This window comes from Sceloporus undulatus, chromosome 4 (genome assembly GCF_019175285.1).
Source record: "Sceloporus undulatus isolate JIND9_A2432 ecotype Alabama chromosome 4, SceUnd_v1.1, whole genome shotgun sequence".
Lineage (NCBI taxonomy): Eukaryota > Metazoa > Chordata > Lepidosauria > Squamata > Phrynosomatidae > Sceloporus > Sceloporus undulatus.
In genome coordinates this window covers 17,494,684-17,512,108 of record NC_056525.1, presented here as the reverse complement: position 1 = coordinate 17,512,108, position 17,425 = coordinate 17,494,684, and the positions used below count along the sequence as shown (strand labels likewise).

At 38.9% G+C, this 17,425-nt stretch overlaps 1 protein-coding gene across 1 annotated transcript; it reads right to left on the bottom strand.

Moving 5' to 3' along the window:
* Positions 1–2,179: 2,179 nt before the first annotated feature.
* Positions 2,180–14,819, bottom strand: LOC121929340 (androgen-induced gene 1 protein-like). Its single transcript, XM_042464807.1, has 6 exons — positions 14,551–14,819; positions 11,869–12,012; positions 6,726–6,827; positions 4,957–5,072; positions 4,023–4,174; positions 2,180–3,409 (listed from the first exon to the last, which is right to left on the bottom strand). The coding sequence occupies exons 1-6, from the start codon at positions 14,716–14,718 to the stop codon at positions 3,384–3,386; spliced, it is 708 nt and encodes a 235-aa protein (XP_042320741.1). The 5' UTR covers positions 14,719–14,819; the 3' UTR covers positions 2,180–3,383.
* Positions 14,820–17,425: the final 2,606 nt, after the last annotated feature.

Below are 17,425 nucleotides of genomic sequence, written 5' to 3'. Positions count from 1 at the left end.
AGTATGTAATTTTGAGACCATGTAATCTGAATTATAGGAGAGAGACTGAAGATACACATGGGAACAACTATTGTAGTTGTTGTGTGCCTTTAAGTTCCTGGAGACCCTCGGATGAACCTATCACAGGGTTTTCTACGCAAGATTGTTCAGAAGAGGTTTGGCTTCTGAGGCTGTGAGAATGATTTACCCAGGGCCACCCAGTGAGTTTTGATGGCTATGCAAAGATTTGAACCCTGGTTTCCACAGTCCTAATCCAAATCTCAAATCACTACCCCATGCTGGCTCTCAGAGTTCATGTAATGCTTTGTATCTTCTTCACAAAAATCTTTCAAAAGGCAATGTCAGTAGATTCATCCTTAGCAGATAGGCTCTGTTGATTTGCCATGTCTACATAGGCAGCAGATACCATACAAGAGGAGGAAAAGGAAGGTATCTTTCTGGCTCCAGACTATACTGATAAATGGTAGAAGGTTATAATGGAAAAACATTCTGTTTGACAATTACAGGATAACCTATTTACTGTGGAAATTTCTGTTAATGATTCATACTCAGGCATGAGTCATAATATCCCTTCGAAAACTGCTGTAGTTTATGAAAACATTGGAGTCTAACAATGGATGCTCTTGTTCTCCTCATAATCATCTTTCTGATTGACTGATTTTAAAGCTTCCTATACATCTTCTTAAATATAGTGAAGATACCAGGGGATATTGCTGGCCTTACAACATTTTCTCCCTACTGCAAAATGGCACTTGTACAGCACCAGTGCTTATTCTTCAGTTTATCACAATATCAAGGATGGATAATGAAATCAAGAAAATGGCACCTCTGCTGGAACCCGCTGCTGAAATAAGAGATTCGAGAGATTTTATGGTAAGCTTAACATTGTCAAAAGCTATGTTGAAACTGTAAGCAAGATGTCAAAAACATGATGAGCTGACACTCCCATGTAACATAACAGGGCTGAAGGAAGAATCCCGCAATACAATTAGGATTAGGATGTTAGGTATGTGGCTTTGATTTGAGGAACACTACATTCTTCTTTGCAGGGACTGCTACCTGATTTATTTTTCTAAGAAATTAGCACTTAAATTGAGAGAAATGTAAGCATTTTTTTCCCTTTTGGAATCAACAGGTTTCCAATGTTCTTTGCTTTGAAGCCAGGATTAATGGTTTGTATGCAACCATCTCCCAGATACCAGACACTTTCTTCAGCTCCTTCTTACTGTGGGAGTGCATTTGTGTGAACTATGGCTTCCAACAAGGTGAAAAATGGAGATGCCAAAAATTCTGTAAGGTGGCAATGTTTCTCCAAGTTAATATTATCTTATGATTTGATGGCCACATATGTAATATTTACCTAGAGATGCTAGTTCAGACAAACAGCATCTCTATATACAGTAAGTAAAAGTAGTTTGTTACTATCTCCAAGCATAGAGAATATTCTTTTTCTTATATGATTTAATAATAAATATCACCGATATGTTACAGAATCACTTATTACTGATTTTTAAGATAAGCATTCTTAATAAAAGGTCAGATCAAGTCATGTAATCATAAGATCTTGAATTGATATAATACCTTACCTAGCTAGTGGCATTTTGAAGCAATACAGTTATCATATTCAGTAAGGATTTGTGACTTATAGACTTTATCTGATTATGTTTTTCACAGAAGAAATAAAAAAAAATTAACAGATTTTAAAAAAGAAACATAATATAAAATTAACTGGTGTGCTACCAAGCACTGCTGAGAAGACCTCTGGCCTTCTCTTTTTAGCTACTATGGGCCCTTGGTATCTGCTGGGGTTTGGTTCCAGGACCCTCTGTGGATATCAAAATCCATGGATGCTTAAGTCCCATTATATACAATGGAGTAATACAATGGTATCCCTTACATAAAAATGGCAGAATCCAGTTTTGCTTTTTAGAATTCTTTCAAATATTTTCAAGCTGTGGATGGTTGAATCGGAGGATGCAGAATCCATGGATACAGAGGGCCGACTGTACTTTCTTACAAGAAGTGAATATTTTTAGAGTCTTCTATTTTCTTTATACATGACAGACATATTTGCAAACTGTTAATAAATCACCAGTACATTCTGTATGTACTAAAAAAGCTAGTACTAGAAAAATTGGTGAGAAGGAAAGTATTTTATTATTCAAGGAAAGTATAATTAAAACCATGTAACAAAATATATTTAGAGGCAAAGATGTGGCTTTGTAGTAAGATAAAATATAGCATGATCCCTCCTTACTACTGTGAAATTAAAAAGCAGAGGGACACTCTATATGTTGGAATCCAAAGAACTAGTTCATTAGCAGCTTATTTCCAGAGATGTCAGCTGAAAAGAATCCAGTATTTGCTGAAATTCTGTTCTGGAGTTGTGAGGGAAAGGATGTATATCCTTAATCAGAAATACGATGGTTTATGCAGTAGAATATTGTAACAAGTCACCAACCTCATAAAAACTAGTAGGTACTGTAATTATTGAAATAAAAGGAAATGCTTTGATCCACGTGTGGGAACATTTAGGAGTGCAGCCTGTGTTCATTTAAAGACGTATTGGTATACTGGTCTAGTCCATGGTTTCACAAAACACAAGAAAAAATGCAGCATACTTCAATGTTTCCATCCACTCCCTTAATCCTACTCACCAACTGGTAGAGACATACTTGTTTTAACCAAGTTATTCATGTTTTCTGGAAATGATCTTTGATGAACTTCCAGGCAAAATTTGACAATTGTATAACAAGTCAATGAGAAACCAATATATGCACTGTTATTACTGAAACCTGATGTAGAGACAGAAATATCAAGCAGAAGAGGTTTTAGCCAGTTGCAGCTGCATAGTTCAAAGTTCTTGGCTTGTGTACAGTTTTAGAAAGCCTATTTAGACTCTGGAGCATAAAACAGTTTCTCCTACTGTCACATGGCTACTAAGCGGAAAGATACTGTGCATTGTTCCTAGATGCATTATATTGTTTTTAAAAATAGTTTTCTTCTTTAAAAAAGTGCATAAATACATGTGAAATGCTCATACTCTCATGATACTATTGGAAGAATTCTATTCCAACAGATTGGACATTGTATTATCATGTGAGGGATTAACACTATGTGTACACAATCTATTTATATATATATACCTAATTTCTATATATAAAAGCAGAAATTTTGATATAAGCATGATTTTTCTGATTTTTTTCTGATTTCTTCTTTATGTTTTTGTGGCTTTTACTATAAATTATAAAAGGGAGAAAATGCTATTTTCTGAACACTTATGAACCAGTTACGATTAACACATTTATCTTGATTAAAGTTGCACTCTCTTCCATAAATCAGTTTCAACTTTTAATGACCTTATACCGTTTCCAGGTTCCTCTCTATGTACACTTCTTCCTACGTCTTGCTGAAAAAGAAAAGAAACATAACACGTTTCAGAATATTTTGCTGTTAGGCACATGACACATTAACAACAATAAATAAAGATAAATAAGGATCCCCTTCCATGTGCCGCCCCTATGCATATGAAAGGAATCTCATAGGTGGTCTTCTGATCTCCCCACTTCCTTCTGCTCTGTTGGCTGTGCAAGGTACACTGCAATATGTTCAGCTATTCATGATAATGTGAGGTACTTCCTCTCTCACAGACAGCCACCTAATGATATGGTATCTAAGGCACAAAATATTTAATGTGATTGTGGAAAACAATTTTGCACTGGAGCAGAGAAGGCTGCTGAATAATTCTGTCATGATATCTGGAATAGCCAGTCCATTGCTGTGTCAAAATGGAGGCTTTCGGTGGAAAGCAGGACTTGGTAGAATGTCTGTGGGAATTTCTGCCGTGCATGTAGGCACTCAGGAGGAAACTCATCACATCATTCATTACTACTTTTAAGAATCTGTTTTCTGAAGAAACAACAAAGTTTTATCTGCTTACTAATACAATGAATGTTTGAAAATGCAACCCTTAGGCCAACTGGAGCACTGAAAAAAAGATACCAATTGTTTGCTTTACTTACCCCATAGCCATTTTGTTAACTGCTCCCCAAGGAAGTAGAAGGTTATCAAAACAGAGAACATGACAGAGAAAAATACTATCATTCCACATTGACTGAGCACTCCTAGAACTGGATATGCCCAAATCCCAGATTTATGGTGCACCCATAGTATCCTTAAAAAGAAAAAAAAAAGAAAAAGATAAATATTATGGGATACAAGGAGCCATACAATCATAAAGATTGGTAGCTGATTGCATGCACTTATTTCTGAAGTCATATGCAAGTGCAACTCTTAAATTACATGTACATTATTATAAATGTTATTTAAATTTGGATTTCTTTCAAGATACAGGCAGGATCTACAGTATTTGGTACTGATTTCAAGAGAAGAGACATAACCAAATGTTTGGAGGTAAAATTATTAATTTTGATTACAGCACAGGTCTATGTTTATAGTAATTAAAGTAGTAATATTTAATTAATGTGCATTATTTGATAATATTTATTTATAATATTTTACAGTTTATTTTTAGAGAGCCAGCATAGTGTAGTGACATTGGACTGTGACTCTGGATACCTGAGTTTGAATCCCTGATCAGTCAAGGAAATCCAGGGGGTGACATGCTTTCAACCTCAGAGCAAGGCAAAAGCAACCCCTCTTTGAACAAATCTTGCCAAGAAACTGGTTCACCTAAGGGTTGCCATAAGTTGAAAATGACTACAAAGCACACAGCAGCAGCAGCAACAACAACAACAACAACTGGTTTATTAAAATAACTTAGATGAATTATAGTAAATCACTTTGAGGAAGCCATTGCAACCATATTTCTGTGCAATGGTATGCACATCATGCTTCTTCAGATTTTTAAAATAAATACTTCAAGTTAATATTTGATTTTAAGATACATTAATTGTAAAGTATTTTATTTGTAAGAGGTCAAAAGTAAATACCTACCATGTGAGGTATGTAAGTGCAAAGAAGCTAAGTCCCAAAATTCCTTTAATCCTACCAGGATACTTATGGGCACATATAAACAGCTCTATGAAAAGCAGCGGCAGAATGGTAGTATGCTAAAAATCAAAACCACAAACAGATACATGTGGAGAAAATTAACAAAATTAGTACTGATTGTTATATTGATTTCAGTGCTTCTGTAATATTACACAATTTCTGCTTTTGTTTCATGTTTATGTCAAAGAAAATATTTTACAGTCTAGTCAAGTCACATTCTCTCAGCTTCACAGGAAGGCATTGGCAACCCTCTCTGAACATATCTTGCCAAGAGGAATCCTATGATAGGTTTGCCTTGGGGCTGCCATAAGTCAGAAATGACTTGAAGGCACACAATAATATTTATTTTATTTACTTATACCCCGCTCTTCAGCCAAGGCTATCAGAGCGGCTTACAAATTGTTAATTAGACACAACAATAACATGAAAGGAACTGAGATGGTGTATATCACATTTTACCCATTAAACCTAATGGAGGTTAAAAAGCACTGCCTCTCACTTGTCCCCTCATTCACCTTGCCATGACAAAGTATAGTATTCTGACACATTTTGTATCCGATCACATACTTCCCCTGCTATGAAGCTTCTCGGTGACATATACTCAGGGCTATACTCTGGTGGGAATCACCTAATTCACAGAGAGCATATAAAGGTAAAAGCTAAATGTCTAGTCGTAACCAACTGTAGGGGATGATGCCCATCTCCATTACTAAGCCTAAGAACTAGCTTTGCCAAAGACAGCTCTGAGATCATGTGGTATGCATGACTGCACCAAACACTGTTACCTTCCCACCAAAGTGGTACCTATTTATCTACTTGCATTTGCATGCTAGGTTGCCAGAAGCTGGGACTAGTGCTCACTTCATCATGCAGCACTTGGGCCTTGAACTGCCAACTTTCCTGATCATCAGAATTGGCATCTTAATCACTAACCCGATAGGTGAACTAAAAAAATTAAAATGAAGGCAGTTTCATATAAGATCTCAACACCTCTGTGCAGGAATTCTTCATACTTTCCTGTGGCTCAATTGTTGCTATGTGGACCAAAGTTACCTTTAAAGCAGTGAATGTTGTTGTGGTACCACAGGTTGAGATGTGGCATAGACTCCTGCCAGCCAGTTACCAGTGGTTCCTATTTGTATTGCATGGGAAGCTAGGATGTACCTATTGTAGTTCTGTGCTTTTCTATTAATTGAGCAGTGTACAGTATTTCCCCCTTTCATAGTCTCCACTAGGCAAGTAAAGGAATTCAGTTGGATTGTGCTAATGTGACAATACAAGTAGTAGTCGCCAAAGTTGATGGTGCTGTTCATGGAGGTGGGGGGAAGGAAAAAAGGGAGTGCTCTCTCTTGCTCTCTCCCTTTAAAATAAAAACATACCCCTCAAACACTTTTGTTTAAAGTCCAAGTACAGCTAGCTCTCTCTCTCTCTCTCTTTGGTACAGTGACATATTTAAAGGCAAAAAAGCATTTTCCACCATGTGACTAAATTTCACCATTACAGCCACAAAGTCTGAGATGGGGGAAACAGAAAAACAAAAATAGTCAGGGACATGACAGGGCTCACATTTTCTCCACTCCTGGCTTTGTGTGACATGGACCACACCTCCAGAAGAGTTATTTTTAAAAATGAGATTAATAACTAATTAACAAGCCTAAATATTTACTTATCATAGAATGATTAAGCTAATTTACCACTTACCATTCACTTACCATAGAGTGATTAAGCCAAGTTGGATTAATATTATCGAGCTCTTTAGGGTACACCAGTTCTCTGTCATATGCATAAAGGCTCCAGAAAGCAACAGCTACAAACTGAGATAAAAACATTAAAACATTTATAATTAAAATATTATATGAATGCAGAATATGTGTGCCTACATTTTTTTCAACACTAAAATATTTTTGCTTCCCCCCCCCTTCTTACAGTTGGTTTAATACTGTGAATATAGGATATTACTCTGTTCATTTTATCTCCAGATAATTAACAAAAACATTAATTTCATAACAGATCATTATTCAGGACTACATAACACAGTATATTATATAACATCATATTAAACTTGTGACTGTGAAGGACGAAACTACAGTTGGTCCTCCATATCCTCATTTTTTCCCCATGGATTCAAGCATCCAGGGCTTGAAAATATTCCACCCAAAATAACAATAAATTACACAAAACAAACCTTGATTTTGCCATCTTATATATGGGACACCATTTTACTGTCCATTGTATTTAATGGGATTTGACATCCATGGATTTTGGCATCCATGAGGGGTCCTGTAACGATATCAAGGGCCCACTGTATAAATAACATTTTGTAAATGAAACTGATGTGCACTTTTGCTACACAAAGAGCAGTTTGTTGATAATGATGACAATGATGTGTTTTTGTGCGCCTTCAAGTTGTTTCTGACATATGGCAACCCTAAGGCCATACATTCTGTGTTTCTATCACAGGGCTTTCTAATCATAGGGTTCTCTTGGTCAGATTTGTTCAGAGGAGGGTTGCTTTTGCCTTCTTATGAGGCTGAGAGAATATGACTTGCCCAAGGTCACCCAGTGGAGCGGAGGTTTGAACTCTGGTCTCTGGACTGGTAGTTCAACACTCAAGCCATTACCACACTGGCTCTTGATGACAATAATAGGTACACCTATATTCTAGACAAGAGGCTACCATCAGACAGAATATGGGGAAACAGAATGGTTTCCAATCAACAAGGATGTCAGATAAGGCTGTATGTTATTATCATAACTGTTAAATTATACACAGGACATATCAAATGGAAGGAAACGTAGATTCTGATTAAAGAGGTGTGAAAACTAGTACTGTAGAAGGAATGTCAGAGCCCTGCACTACTCATGGTCCTTCTCTGCTAGGCTCTGCAGCGCCGCCAGCATCTACAACTGCACAAGGTGCCAAAGGAATACTCAGGAGTCTCCAAGTTCTATTTACAGGACTTTAATACAAAGTATATATAGTACTATATACATGACGACGACTCTCCAACCAACCATCCACTACTCACAATAACCCACACTGTCCATAGATCACACCCATATTTATACATATTGTCCATGCCATGATCTTTTCATACAGGTGTCTGCAATTGTCCACTTGCATCAGCCCCTCGCATCATGTCTGTTGAGTCATCCTGGGTATATCCTCAAAGTGGTGTGACAATGACATTCCATGTCAGTCACCATGGTGTAACCATCCCAGATGTTGCATCATCCAGCTGCCTCAGCCAGCTGGCATATTCTAACCTGTGAAATTCTAGCCTAGGTAATGTACAGTTGGCCCTCCTTATACACGGATTTGTTATACATGGATTCAAGCATCCACGGCTTGAAAATATTTTTAAAAAGTATAAATTTCAAGTATCAAACCTTGATTTTCCCATTTTATATAAGGGACATCATTTTGCTATGGCATTGTATTTAATGGGACTTGAGCATACATGCATTTTGTAATTCATGGGGGTTCCTGGAACCAAACCCCAGTGGATAATAAGGGTCCACCGTACATACATACATACACTGACAAGGAAACATCAATAAAAACAGGCCTGGAAAATGGAGGGTCATTGTTTCACTATGTACAGTTTTTTCACAACTTTCTTTGCCTTTTCTATGTTGTACTATGTGACTGAATAAAATGTGCCTGTAAAAAATTATCCTGCAAACACTAAGAGAGGGGTTAAAGTCTTCTAATAGAAACACTTTAAATCACTGTTATGAAACACGAAACTCCATTCAAAAGCACTAAAAGAAATTGCATTGAACATCAGTATCTGTATTTAATCAAAACTGAAAAACAGCTTAGTTGATAAAAATACTGAATATGTGAAAAACCGTAGTGTAGCATGGCATGTTTATTGTGTTTGTCAAATTCAGCACCAAAAATACATTAAAATCAGATATAGTATTGAAAAAAGTTTTTTCATCACTGGGCTGTGTAATTTAAGATAAGCAGATGGCATCATATTATTAGCCAAAAATCACAAGGATATGGAACAACTACTAATGAAAGTTAAAGAACAAAGTGTAAAGCAAGAATACAGCCAAATATTAAGAATAACGACCACAGATAATCTGCTTAACTTTGAAGTAGACAATAGTCCAAAACACACTACAAAAATAATCCAGTTTGAGACTACTTTAACTGCTTTGGCTCAGTGCTAGTGAATCCTGAGAATCGTAGTTTATTGTGGCACCAGAGCTCTCTGACAGAGAACGCTATAAAATTACAGTTCCTACAGTTCCCTAGCATTGAGCCAGGGCAGTTAAAGTAGTCTCAAACTGGACTATTTCTGCAGCATGTTTTAGGAGCTTATCCCATTAACAAATAAGCCGGTTTACCTCTTCTGGCTTGAATTCAGGATCCAGGATGCCCCCAAATGTTATCATACCTAAACTGCTGCCTATCTAGCTGAAGCCGCCTGGATGCATCCCGGGTCGAAGCCTCGCTCAGCCAGCACTTTTTCGAAGGTGGGGAGCTTCGGACTTCAAAAATTGGCCGGCCAAGTGAGGCTTCGACCTGGGATGCATCTGGGTGGTGGCATCCCAACTAGATAGGCAATGATTTAGGTACGATAACATCCGGGAGCATCCCAGATCCTGAATTCAAGCCGGAAGAGGTAAACCGGTTTATTTGTTAATGGGATTATTTCCTTAGACCAATTAAGACACTGAAATGGTTAAAAGATATTCTATATTATGGCTTAGTCATTAATCAAAATGGAGATTAGTCAAGAAAACACATTCTTAACTGGGAGTTCTGTGTCATCTTTGAAAACAACCTAGCATTCCCTTGACATGACGAAGGAATCTTTGTTAGCATAAACCAAAAGTATTTGTGGTCATGCAATAGCTTTGGAGAGGGTCATACAGATTAATAAAAACAGAGTGTTTTGAAGATGCAATGGAATATATGTGAGATAGGATGGATAACAACCATTTTTACAAATCGCTGTCCCCCCCCCGCCCCGAGACCAAGAGAAAACAGAGTTTCTAATAAAACATTAAGTGATTCACCAAACTACTTTTTCATTCATTCATCTTGTGCATATATTTTCATGAGTAGCCCCCTGCAGAATACAAAGCATGTGGCAAGTCTGAAAATACAAAGGCATGAGTGATGGTGGTCTGGTCCAAATCTAACAGTGAAACTGGCATGATATAATTGGGAACAGCTACAGTCAGCATAAAGTAAGACTCATTCTTCAACATGAATACAGTCACAGAAAAGACATTTATGATTTCAATTTATATCAGTGTCTCCTAATCATTTTGGGATCATGGATCCTTTTGACAATATGATGAAGGCTGCTGAACCCCTCCACAGACAAAAGAAGATAATCACATATGTACATAATTTTGCATATGTTTTATTGCTTTGGAAGCGGATTGTCTTCACATAAATTACACTGAAATTTTAAAAAGTATTAGAAACATCTGAAGAGACTTTTTATGTTAAAATCCAAGTAAAATGGGAATGAAGGAAATCAAGGAAAGAAAAATTATTAATTCGCACCCAGTTCGTGGAACCACTATCCATGGTTAAATCTACACAGGACATGTCAGAAAAGAGGGAAAATTATAAGGTTTTAAATGTATTTTATGTTTTAAACTTTTTTTTCATAAAGTGTAACTACTCTATACTGCATCTGAATAAGTGGATTGATATTCATGGAAGCTCATCCTAAAATTAAAAAAAAAAAAATCATTAGCCTTAAAGATGCTGCAACATTCCTTTTTTCTCTTTTTGTACTCTCACTCTCTTCCTTGTTTTTATGCACAAGAAAAGTTAATGACTGCTCTACTGCAGTAGAAGAGCTCTAATAAAGGAACATCAAGGAAATGAGGTACTGGAACACACTTCGCACTCTTAGATATAGTGGATAGGCTTATTAGAAATGATAAACAATTCTGAGTGCTAGCAAAACAGTTTCCCGGTTCCCCACAACAGAAGGAACATAGTCTGGATGATGCATTCAAATTTAGTATAGTAATTGCAACCCAAGCACCATATAGATATAATAAGCTGCTCCTCCTCACAAATTCAGTGTACAGCCCTATCTCATATATGTTTATTCAGATGGAAGTCCCATTGTATTTAATGCAAACTCCCTTAAAACCACACACAAACACACACACACAAGAGAGAGAGAGAGAGAGAGAGAGAGAGAGAGAGAGAGAGAGAAAAGGATGGGGCTGGTCCATAAACCTGCTTGGTTTCAAGGAGAGCTGAAATTCCCAGATGCCCTCCTTTTCCAGGATATGTCCTCCATTTCTTCCTCCTGTCCAGGAGGAATTCCAAAACATCCTCTCTCTTACTCTCCCACCAGCTGTTCCCTGATGCACAAGGAGGAGACCAGCCGTGCAAGGGAAAGAGGTGTGTGTGTGTGTGTGTGTGTATCCCTTTAAGAACAAGGCTGCTTCCTCTTCTTGGCACAACAAGGAACAATGGGAAATCTGGGAACAGGGAGAATCAGAGACATGGTTTTCAGACTGCTGCAATTACGTGAAAAAAAAAACAAATTCGTGAGTGAACTGGAAATGAAAACATAGCTATTTGTGAAAATGCTTATTCCCTGATTCACCTCATTTTCTGTCTGGATTCTGACCAGTTTGTGCATGTCGTCATCTGAAAAGCAATTGCAAAATTGTCCCTAATGCTCTGGATGACCCTGCATTGTGACCAGTTTAACTTCCCAACTTCCAACGTATAAGTGGACTCTTTCTAGACCACTAGACAGCTATTAATCTTTGGCCATTACGTTAACAGGGACTCCAAAACCAATTTGTCTTGTGCCAGATGCCCAATTCACTACAGATACAGTGATTACTTACTAAGCCAACGGGGAATACAAATGCCGAGAAGATGTAATCTCTGATAGGCACCATCGTTCGTGACACAGTCTTGTCTTTGGATGGGAGGCACAGAGCTACACCATCAATTATGACACACAGTACATACAGTATTGCTTGCAGAACCTATAAAATTACAAATAAATTTAATTATTTGACAATTATATGACACTAAATACTCTTTCCTTTTGCTTTGTTGAGAAATCAAAGGAAACCATATACAACTTACTAATGAGTCCTGGTGGCGCAGTGGTTAAATGCCTGTACTGCAGCCACGCACTCAAAACCATAAGGTTGCGAGTTCAATACCAGTGAAAGAGCTCAAGCTCAGGCTTGCATCCTTCTGAGGTTGCTAAAATGACTACCCAGATTGTTGGGGGCAATTAGCTTACACCTTGTAAACGGCTTAGGGAGTGCTTAGGTGCACTGATAAGCGGTATAGAAATGTACTTGGTATTCCTATTGTTTGTATTTGGTTTTGGTCTGGATATGTTTACACCAATTCAATTCTTAGTCTTTACAATATAATTTTAATTAAACTGGGAGCAGTTCAAACGTTATTTATATATTTAAAATACATGTATCTTAGTTTTGTTTCTGATAAAAGCGCTATGAGGTAGCTGATGGTTATTAAGAAAGTACAGTTGTCCCTCCATATTTGCTAGGGTTAGGGGAACAAGACCCCTGTGAATATGGAAAAACCGCAAATAACAAAAACAGTTTTTACCTGAGAGAACACCTATCTAGGAATCTCTAGGTCCTCCAGTGCAACTCTGTGGTCAATGTCCAACATACACTGACCATAGAATGGCACTGGAGTAGCTACAAATGGTCTTTCAGTGCAACTTTTAGTTAAAATTGATCACAGAGTTGCACTGGAGGACCTAGACAGTCCTAGAGAAAACATATTAATGAAATCCGTGAATAATCAAATCCGCAAATATCAAAGCCGCAAATATGGAGGGATGACTGTATACATAATGACATATGATAAGCTTCCTCAAAGGGCAGTGGCTTAACAACGGTTGTGGGGAGCATGTTGAGAAAATGTCAGTTTGTCAAGATGGAACTAGTTATGCTTTTCCTCAATGTAGCGCCCTCCAAAAATTCCATATTCCCCATAATTCCTGAGCATTAGACATATGAACTATCAAACAGGATTTTTTTTTAGCAGTGTTGCCAGGTTATGAAACCTGCAAGAAGGACCAGTTGAAATTGATGACAATTAAGTCAGTGTTTATATGAATTCTGCAGTATTGTGTCAGCAGCCTCAATGCACTTGCTACACAGCTATTAATATAATGCACTGGGTTGGCTACTGCACTGCACTGTTATAGCGCTGCTATTCCACTTTCATTGCTCTGGCTGCCTCCTGTTGCATTCTGGGATTTGTAGTCCACTGAGGCCCAAGAGCCCTCCGGCTGAGAATTCTCAGTACCTTTCTCTAAAATTGCAAATCCCAGAATGTAACAAGAGGATATAAATCCTTGAAACAAATAATATTATTTATATCCCGTCTCTCCCTAAGGGCTGAGGCGGGCTACAATACACTCCGATAAGATACAGAAATATACAAAATATATAAGATGAGGGAACCCTTTTTAAAGTATATGAAGGAAGCTAAAAGATGCAACGATATTGTTGGACCGAAATGAAGATCAATGTTGTAAATAATTTACATAATATAAGGGAAAATATAAGACTCTGTCACGAATGGATTAGAATAATGATATAGGCTTGATGAATATACATAGTTAACTAAAACCTCTTTTTTCACTAGGGGAGAGATAGCTTGAGGAATATAGGAAGCTATGATGAATGAGGTTTTATATAGAGAGCTAGAGGGATATTTTAAAAGACTATAGTAAATATTTCTAATTCAAAACCAACGTCATATTTAGTAATACATTGTATTACATTTCGGGGGAAAATAAGGTTTGTATCTTTATATTGTTTTAAGTAATGTTATTATTGATTGTATGCTTTTACTATTTTGTTGTTAAATTTATATATGAGGGAGGGAGGGTTGTATTGAGGGAATGTTTTGTTATTTGTTTATGTAATTTGTCTTAATTTTAATGTTACCTGCCTCGATCCTCAAAAAGGGATACAAATAATAATAATAATTTATTTTATATATTTGTAAAATTAATAAATACTATATTTTAAAAAAGAAATATACAAAATATACAGTGTACTAATTATATATACAAAATAAAACCAATCCTACATAATCCCCTATCGCTTCCCCATAATAAACAAATAAATAAAATAATAAATAAACAAAATATATAAAGTTCTTAATAGTGCTGCTATTCCACTTTTAACTGCTCTGGCTGCCTCCCTGTTGCATTGTGGGACTTGCAGTTTAAAGAGACACATTTAGAACTTTCAGCCAGAGGGCTCTTAGGTCTTGCTGAACTACAATGCCCAGAATGCAACAGGAGACAATAGTATCAGTGTAAGGGCGTAGTATGATAATCCCAGCAAAGCAACCGCCTTCGTGCCATTTTTTCCCTCCCTTTGCTCCGATTGGCTCCCCGTCCCAAAGAACCCGCCCCTCCTGCGCGTGCCGAGGAGAAATATCCCATCTGCGCATGCGCTCTTCTTTTCCAGCATATTATCATCCGTCTTAGAACGGTCCCAATCATTAAGAGTTAGCACCTGGTTGAGGAAGGTGAGGTGCTTCCACTGGCCCCCGTAGGTGTTGTCCTGCTCTTTGCGGACCGATTTGGGCAGCCCTAGGTTCTGGGTCAGGGCGAAAACGGCCCAGATCAAGCACAGGAAGTGCAGGAGCGCCGCGGCTCGCTTGGCCCGAAGCCCCAAAGCCATGGCAGCGAAGGCGGGGGCGCCAAGAGTGGTGCCCGTGTGCCACGCGCCGGAGGGCACCTCCGCGCATGCGCCGGAGGGATTCCTTGGCGCTCAGCCGCCCGCTGTCGCCGCCGCCATTTTGAGCGCCCTTTGTAGCTCGACGGAAAGGAAGCCCCGCCGCCGGCTCTCTTGACGCCGCTTACCCACCTCACAGTGGCGGGATGTACCATGTCTATGATGGGGGGGGAGGAGGGTTAATGGCATGACTAGGGGCGCCTCTTGTCCACTTTTTGGGTCCATAAAGCTTCAGCTGAGGGAAGGAACCCAGACCCTGCCTTTTTTTCGAGCCGTGAAGTTAGTTTAAAACGGCTTTTTCGTCATAAGAGAGGGCCAAATCCCCCTCTTTTAGGATGGGAATGGTAGAGTCCAGTTGCTTAGAGATGCGCAGGTGTGTCTCATTAAGGCAGGTAGTTTCCCACAGTGTCCTGGTCAAGAGACCCAAGGGCCATCCAGCCCAATCCCCTTCTGCCATGCAGGAACTCACAATCAAAGCGCCCCCTGTGACAGATGGCCATCCAGCCTCTGTTTAAAGACCGCCAAAGGAGGAGGCTCCACCAAATTCTGAGGGAATGTGTTCCACTGTGGAACAAATGTCATAATGGAGGACAAAGGCACTGCAAAATATAGCTCACGGAAGAAAGAAAATGTAGGACATTACTAGATATAAGCCAAAATCATTCCTAGAAATCCCTGCTTCTTGGTGATGCTTGAAATGGAGGGCATTTTGGAATTCTTCCTGGACAGAAGGCTGGAATGTAGGACACGTCCTGGAAAAGGAGGACATCTGGTCACCCTGTTGTGGATGGATAGAAAAAGGAGGAGGAAGAGGCTTTTACCAGGACCTTTAAATAAGCATACAGACATCCAAAGGGTTGTTGTTCTTTGTTATTAGCTGCCCGACTCATGGCGATCCTGTGGATGAGACATCTCAACCTCACCATGCTCCATTTTATTGCTGTGTTCCTTCAAGTCCTTTCCGATTCATGGCAAGCCTATTTTCTGGGCAAAGTTTGTTCAGAGCAGGCTTGCCTTCACCTTCCTCAGAGGCTGAGAGCGCGTGACTTGCCCAAAGTCACCCAGTGGGTTGGACAGAGGGCTGAAATGTAGGACATGACAAAATAGAAGCCAAAACCCCGTGCTTCCTAGAAATGCTCAGAATGGAGGACATTTTGGAATTCCTTCTGGGCAGAAGGCTGAAACGTAGGACAGGTCGGCCCATTCTACAGGGGATGGGACTGTTGCTTCCAATGCGGGGAAAGTCAGTGAGGTCTAGTAGTTTCAGTAGTGGACTCTGGGAAACCAGGGTTAAGGTACCTTTTTGACCATGGAAACCCAGTGGATGGTCTTGGACAAGTTGCACTCTTTCAGCCTTGGAAGAGACCACAGGGGCCATCCAATCCAACCTCCTGCCATGCAGGAAATCACAATCAAACCTCCTTGACAAATGTCCATCCATCCTCTGTTTAAAGGCCTCTAAAGAAGGAGACCACCACTCTCTGAGGGAGTCTGTTCCACTGTCAAACAGTTCTTACTATCAGGAAGTTCCTCCTAATGTTGAGGTGGAATCTCTTTTCCTGGAGCTTGTATCCGTTGTTCCGGGTCCTAGTCTCTGGAGCAGCAGAAAACAAGCTTGCTCAATCTTCAATATGACACCTCTTTAAATATTTAAACAGGACTATCGTATCACCTCTTAACCGTCTCTTCTCCAGGCTAGACATACCCAGCTCCCTAAGTCTCTCCTCATAAGGCTTAGTTTCCAGACCTTTCACCAGTTTGGTCACTCCACCCCCCCCCCCCCCTTGAAAAAAAGAAAGAACACTCCCTTGTAAACAACTTTTGCCAAGAAATCCCTTGTGAGAGGTGCACTTTGGGATTGCTGAAGGATGGAAAGTGTTTGAAGGCTGCCTAGGAGCTCCCAGAGTGGCATTCCTTGCTTAAGCCTCTACCTTTTCAGTTTTAGTCTGTTTCATTGGCTCACTGACCTGTAGCTTTAAAGATCACTTTTCAGTCTTAAATTTTGCCAAGGTGTTGCTGCTAATCTACATGCGGCTAAGGAATGGAATGAGACCAGTTTTCATTCTCAGATACAATTTTAACTATTAAAATACAGATACCTCCCCTTCTATCTTGAAACAATATGCAGTTCTCAGTGTCTCAACATCTGGTGGGACTTGTTTGGCAGTAGAGTTAGGATGGACAGGATACATTTTTCTGCACAATGTGTAACAATGTAATTGTGTTGTTTTTGCATAGCAGTTCCCTTGGACAGAAAATCACAGTATAAAGTATTTTTTAAAAGTAAGTTTACTCACATAACCTATTTTCTTTTTATTTGCCATCAGGTTGACTTTAACGTATGGTGACCTTATGAATAAGAGATTTCTAAAAGCCCGTTATTGGCTGTTTTGCTCAGGTCTTCCAGACTCAGAGATGTGGCATTCTTGATTGAATCAATCCACCAATAATATGGTCTTCATTTTCTTTTGCCTTCCACTTTACCAAGCATTACTGTCGTTTCCAGTGAGTCAGGTTGTCTCATTATAGTCCAAAGTATGACAGTTTCAGTTTAGTCATCTTGGCTTCTAGGGAGAGTCCAGACTTGATTTGCTCTAAGCTCCCATAAATTTGCTATGAAATCTCTCTAGCATCACTTTTCAAATGAGTTTAT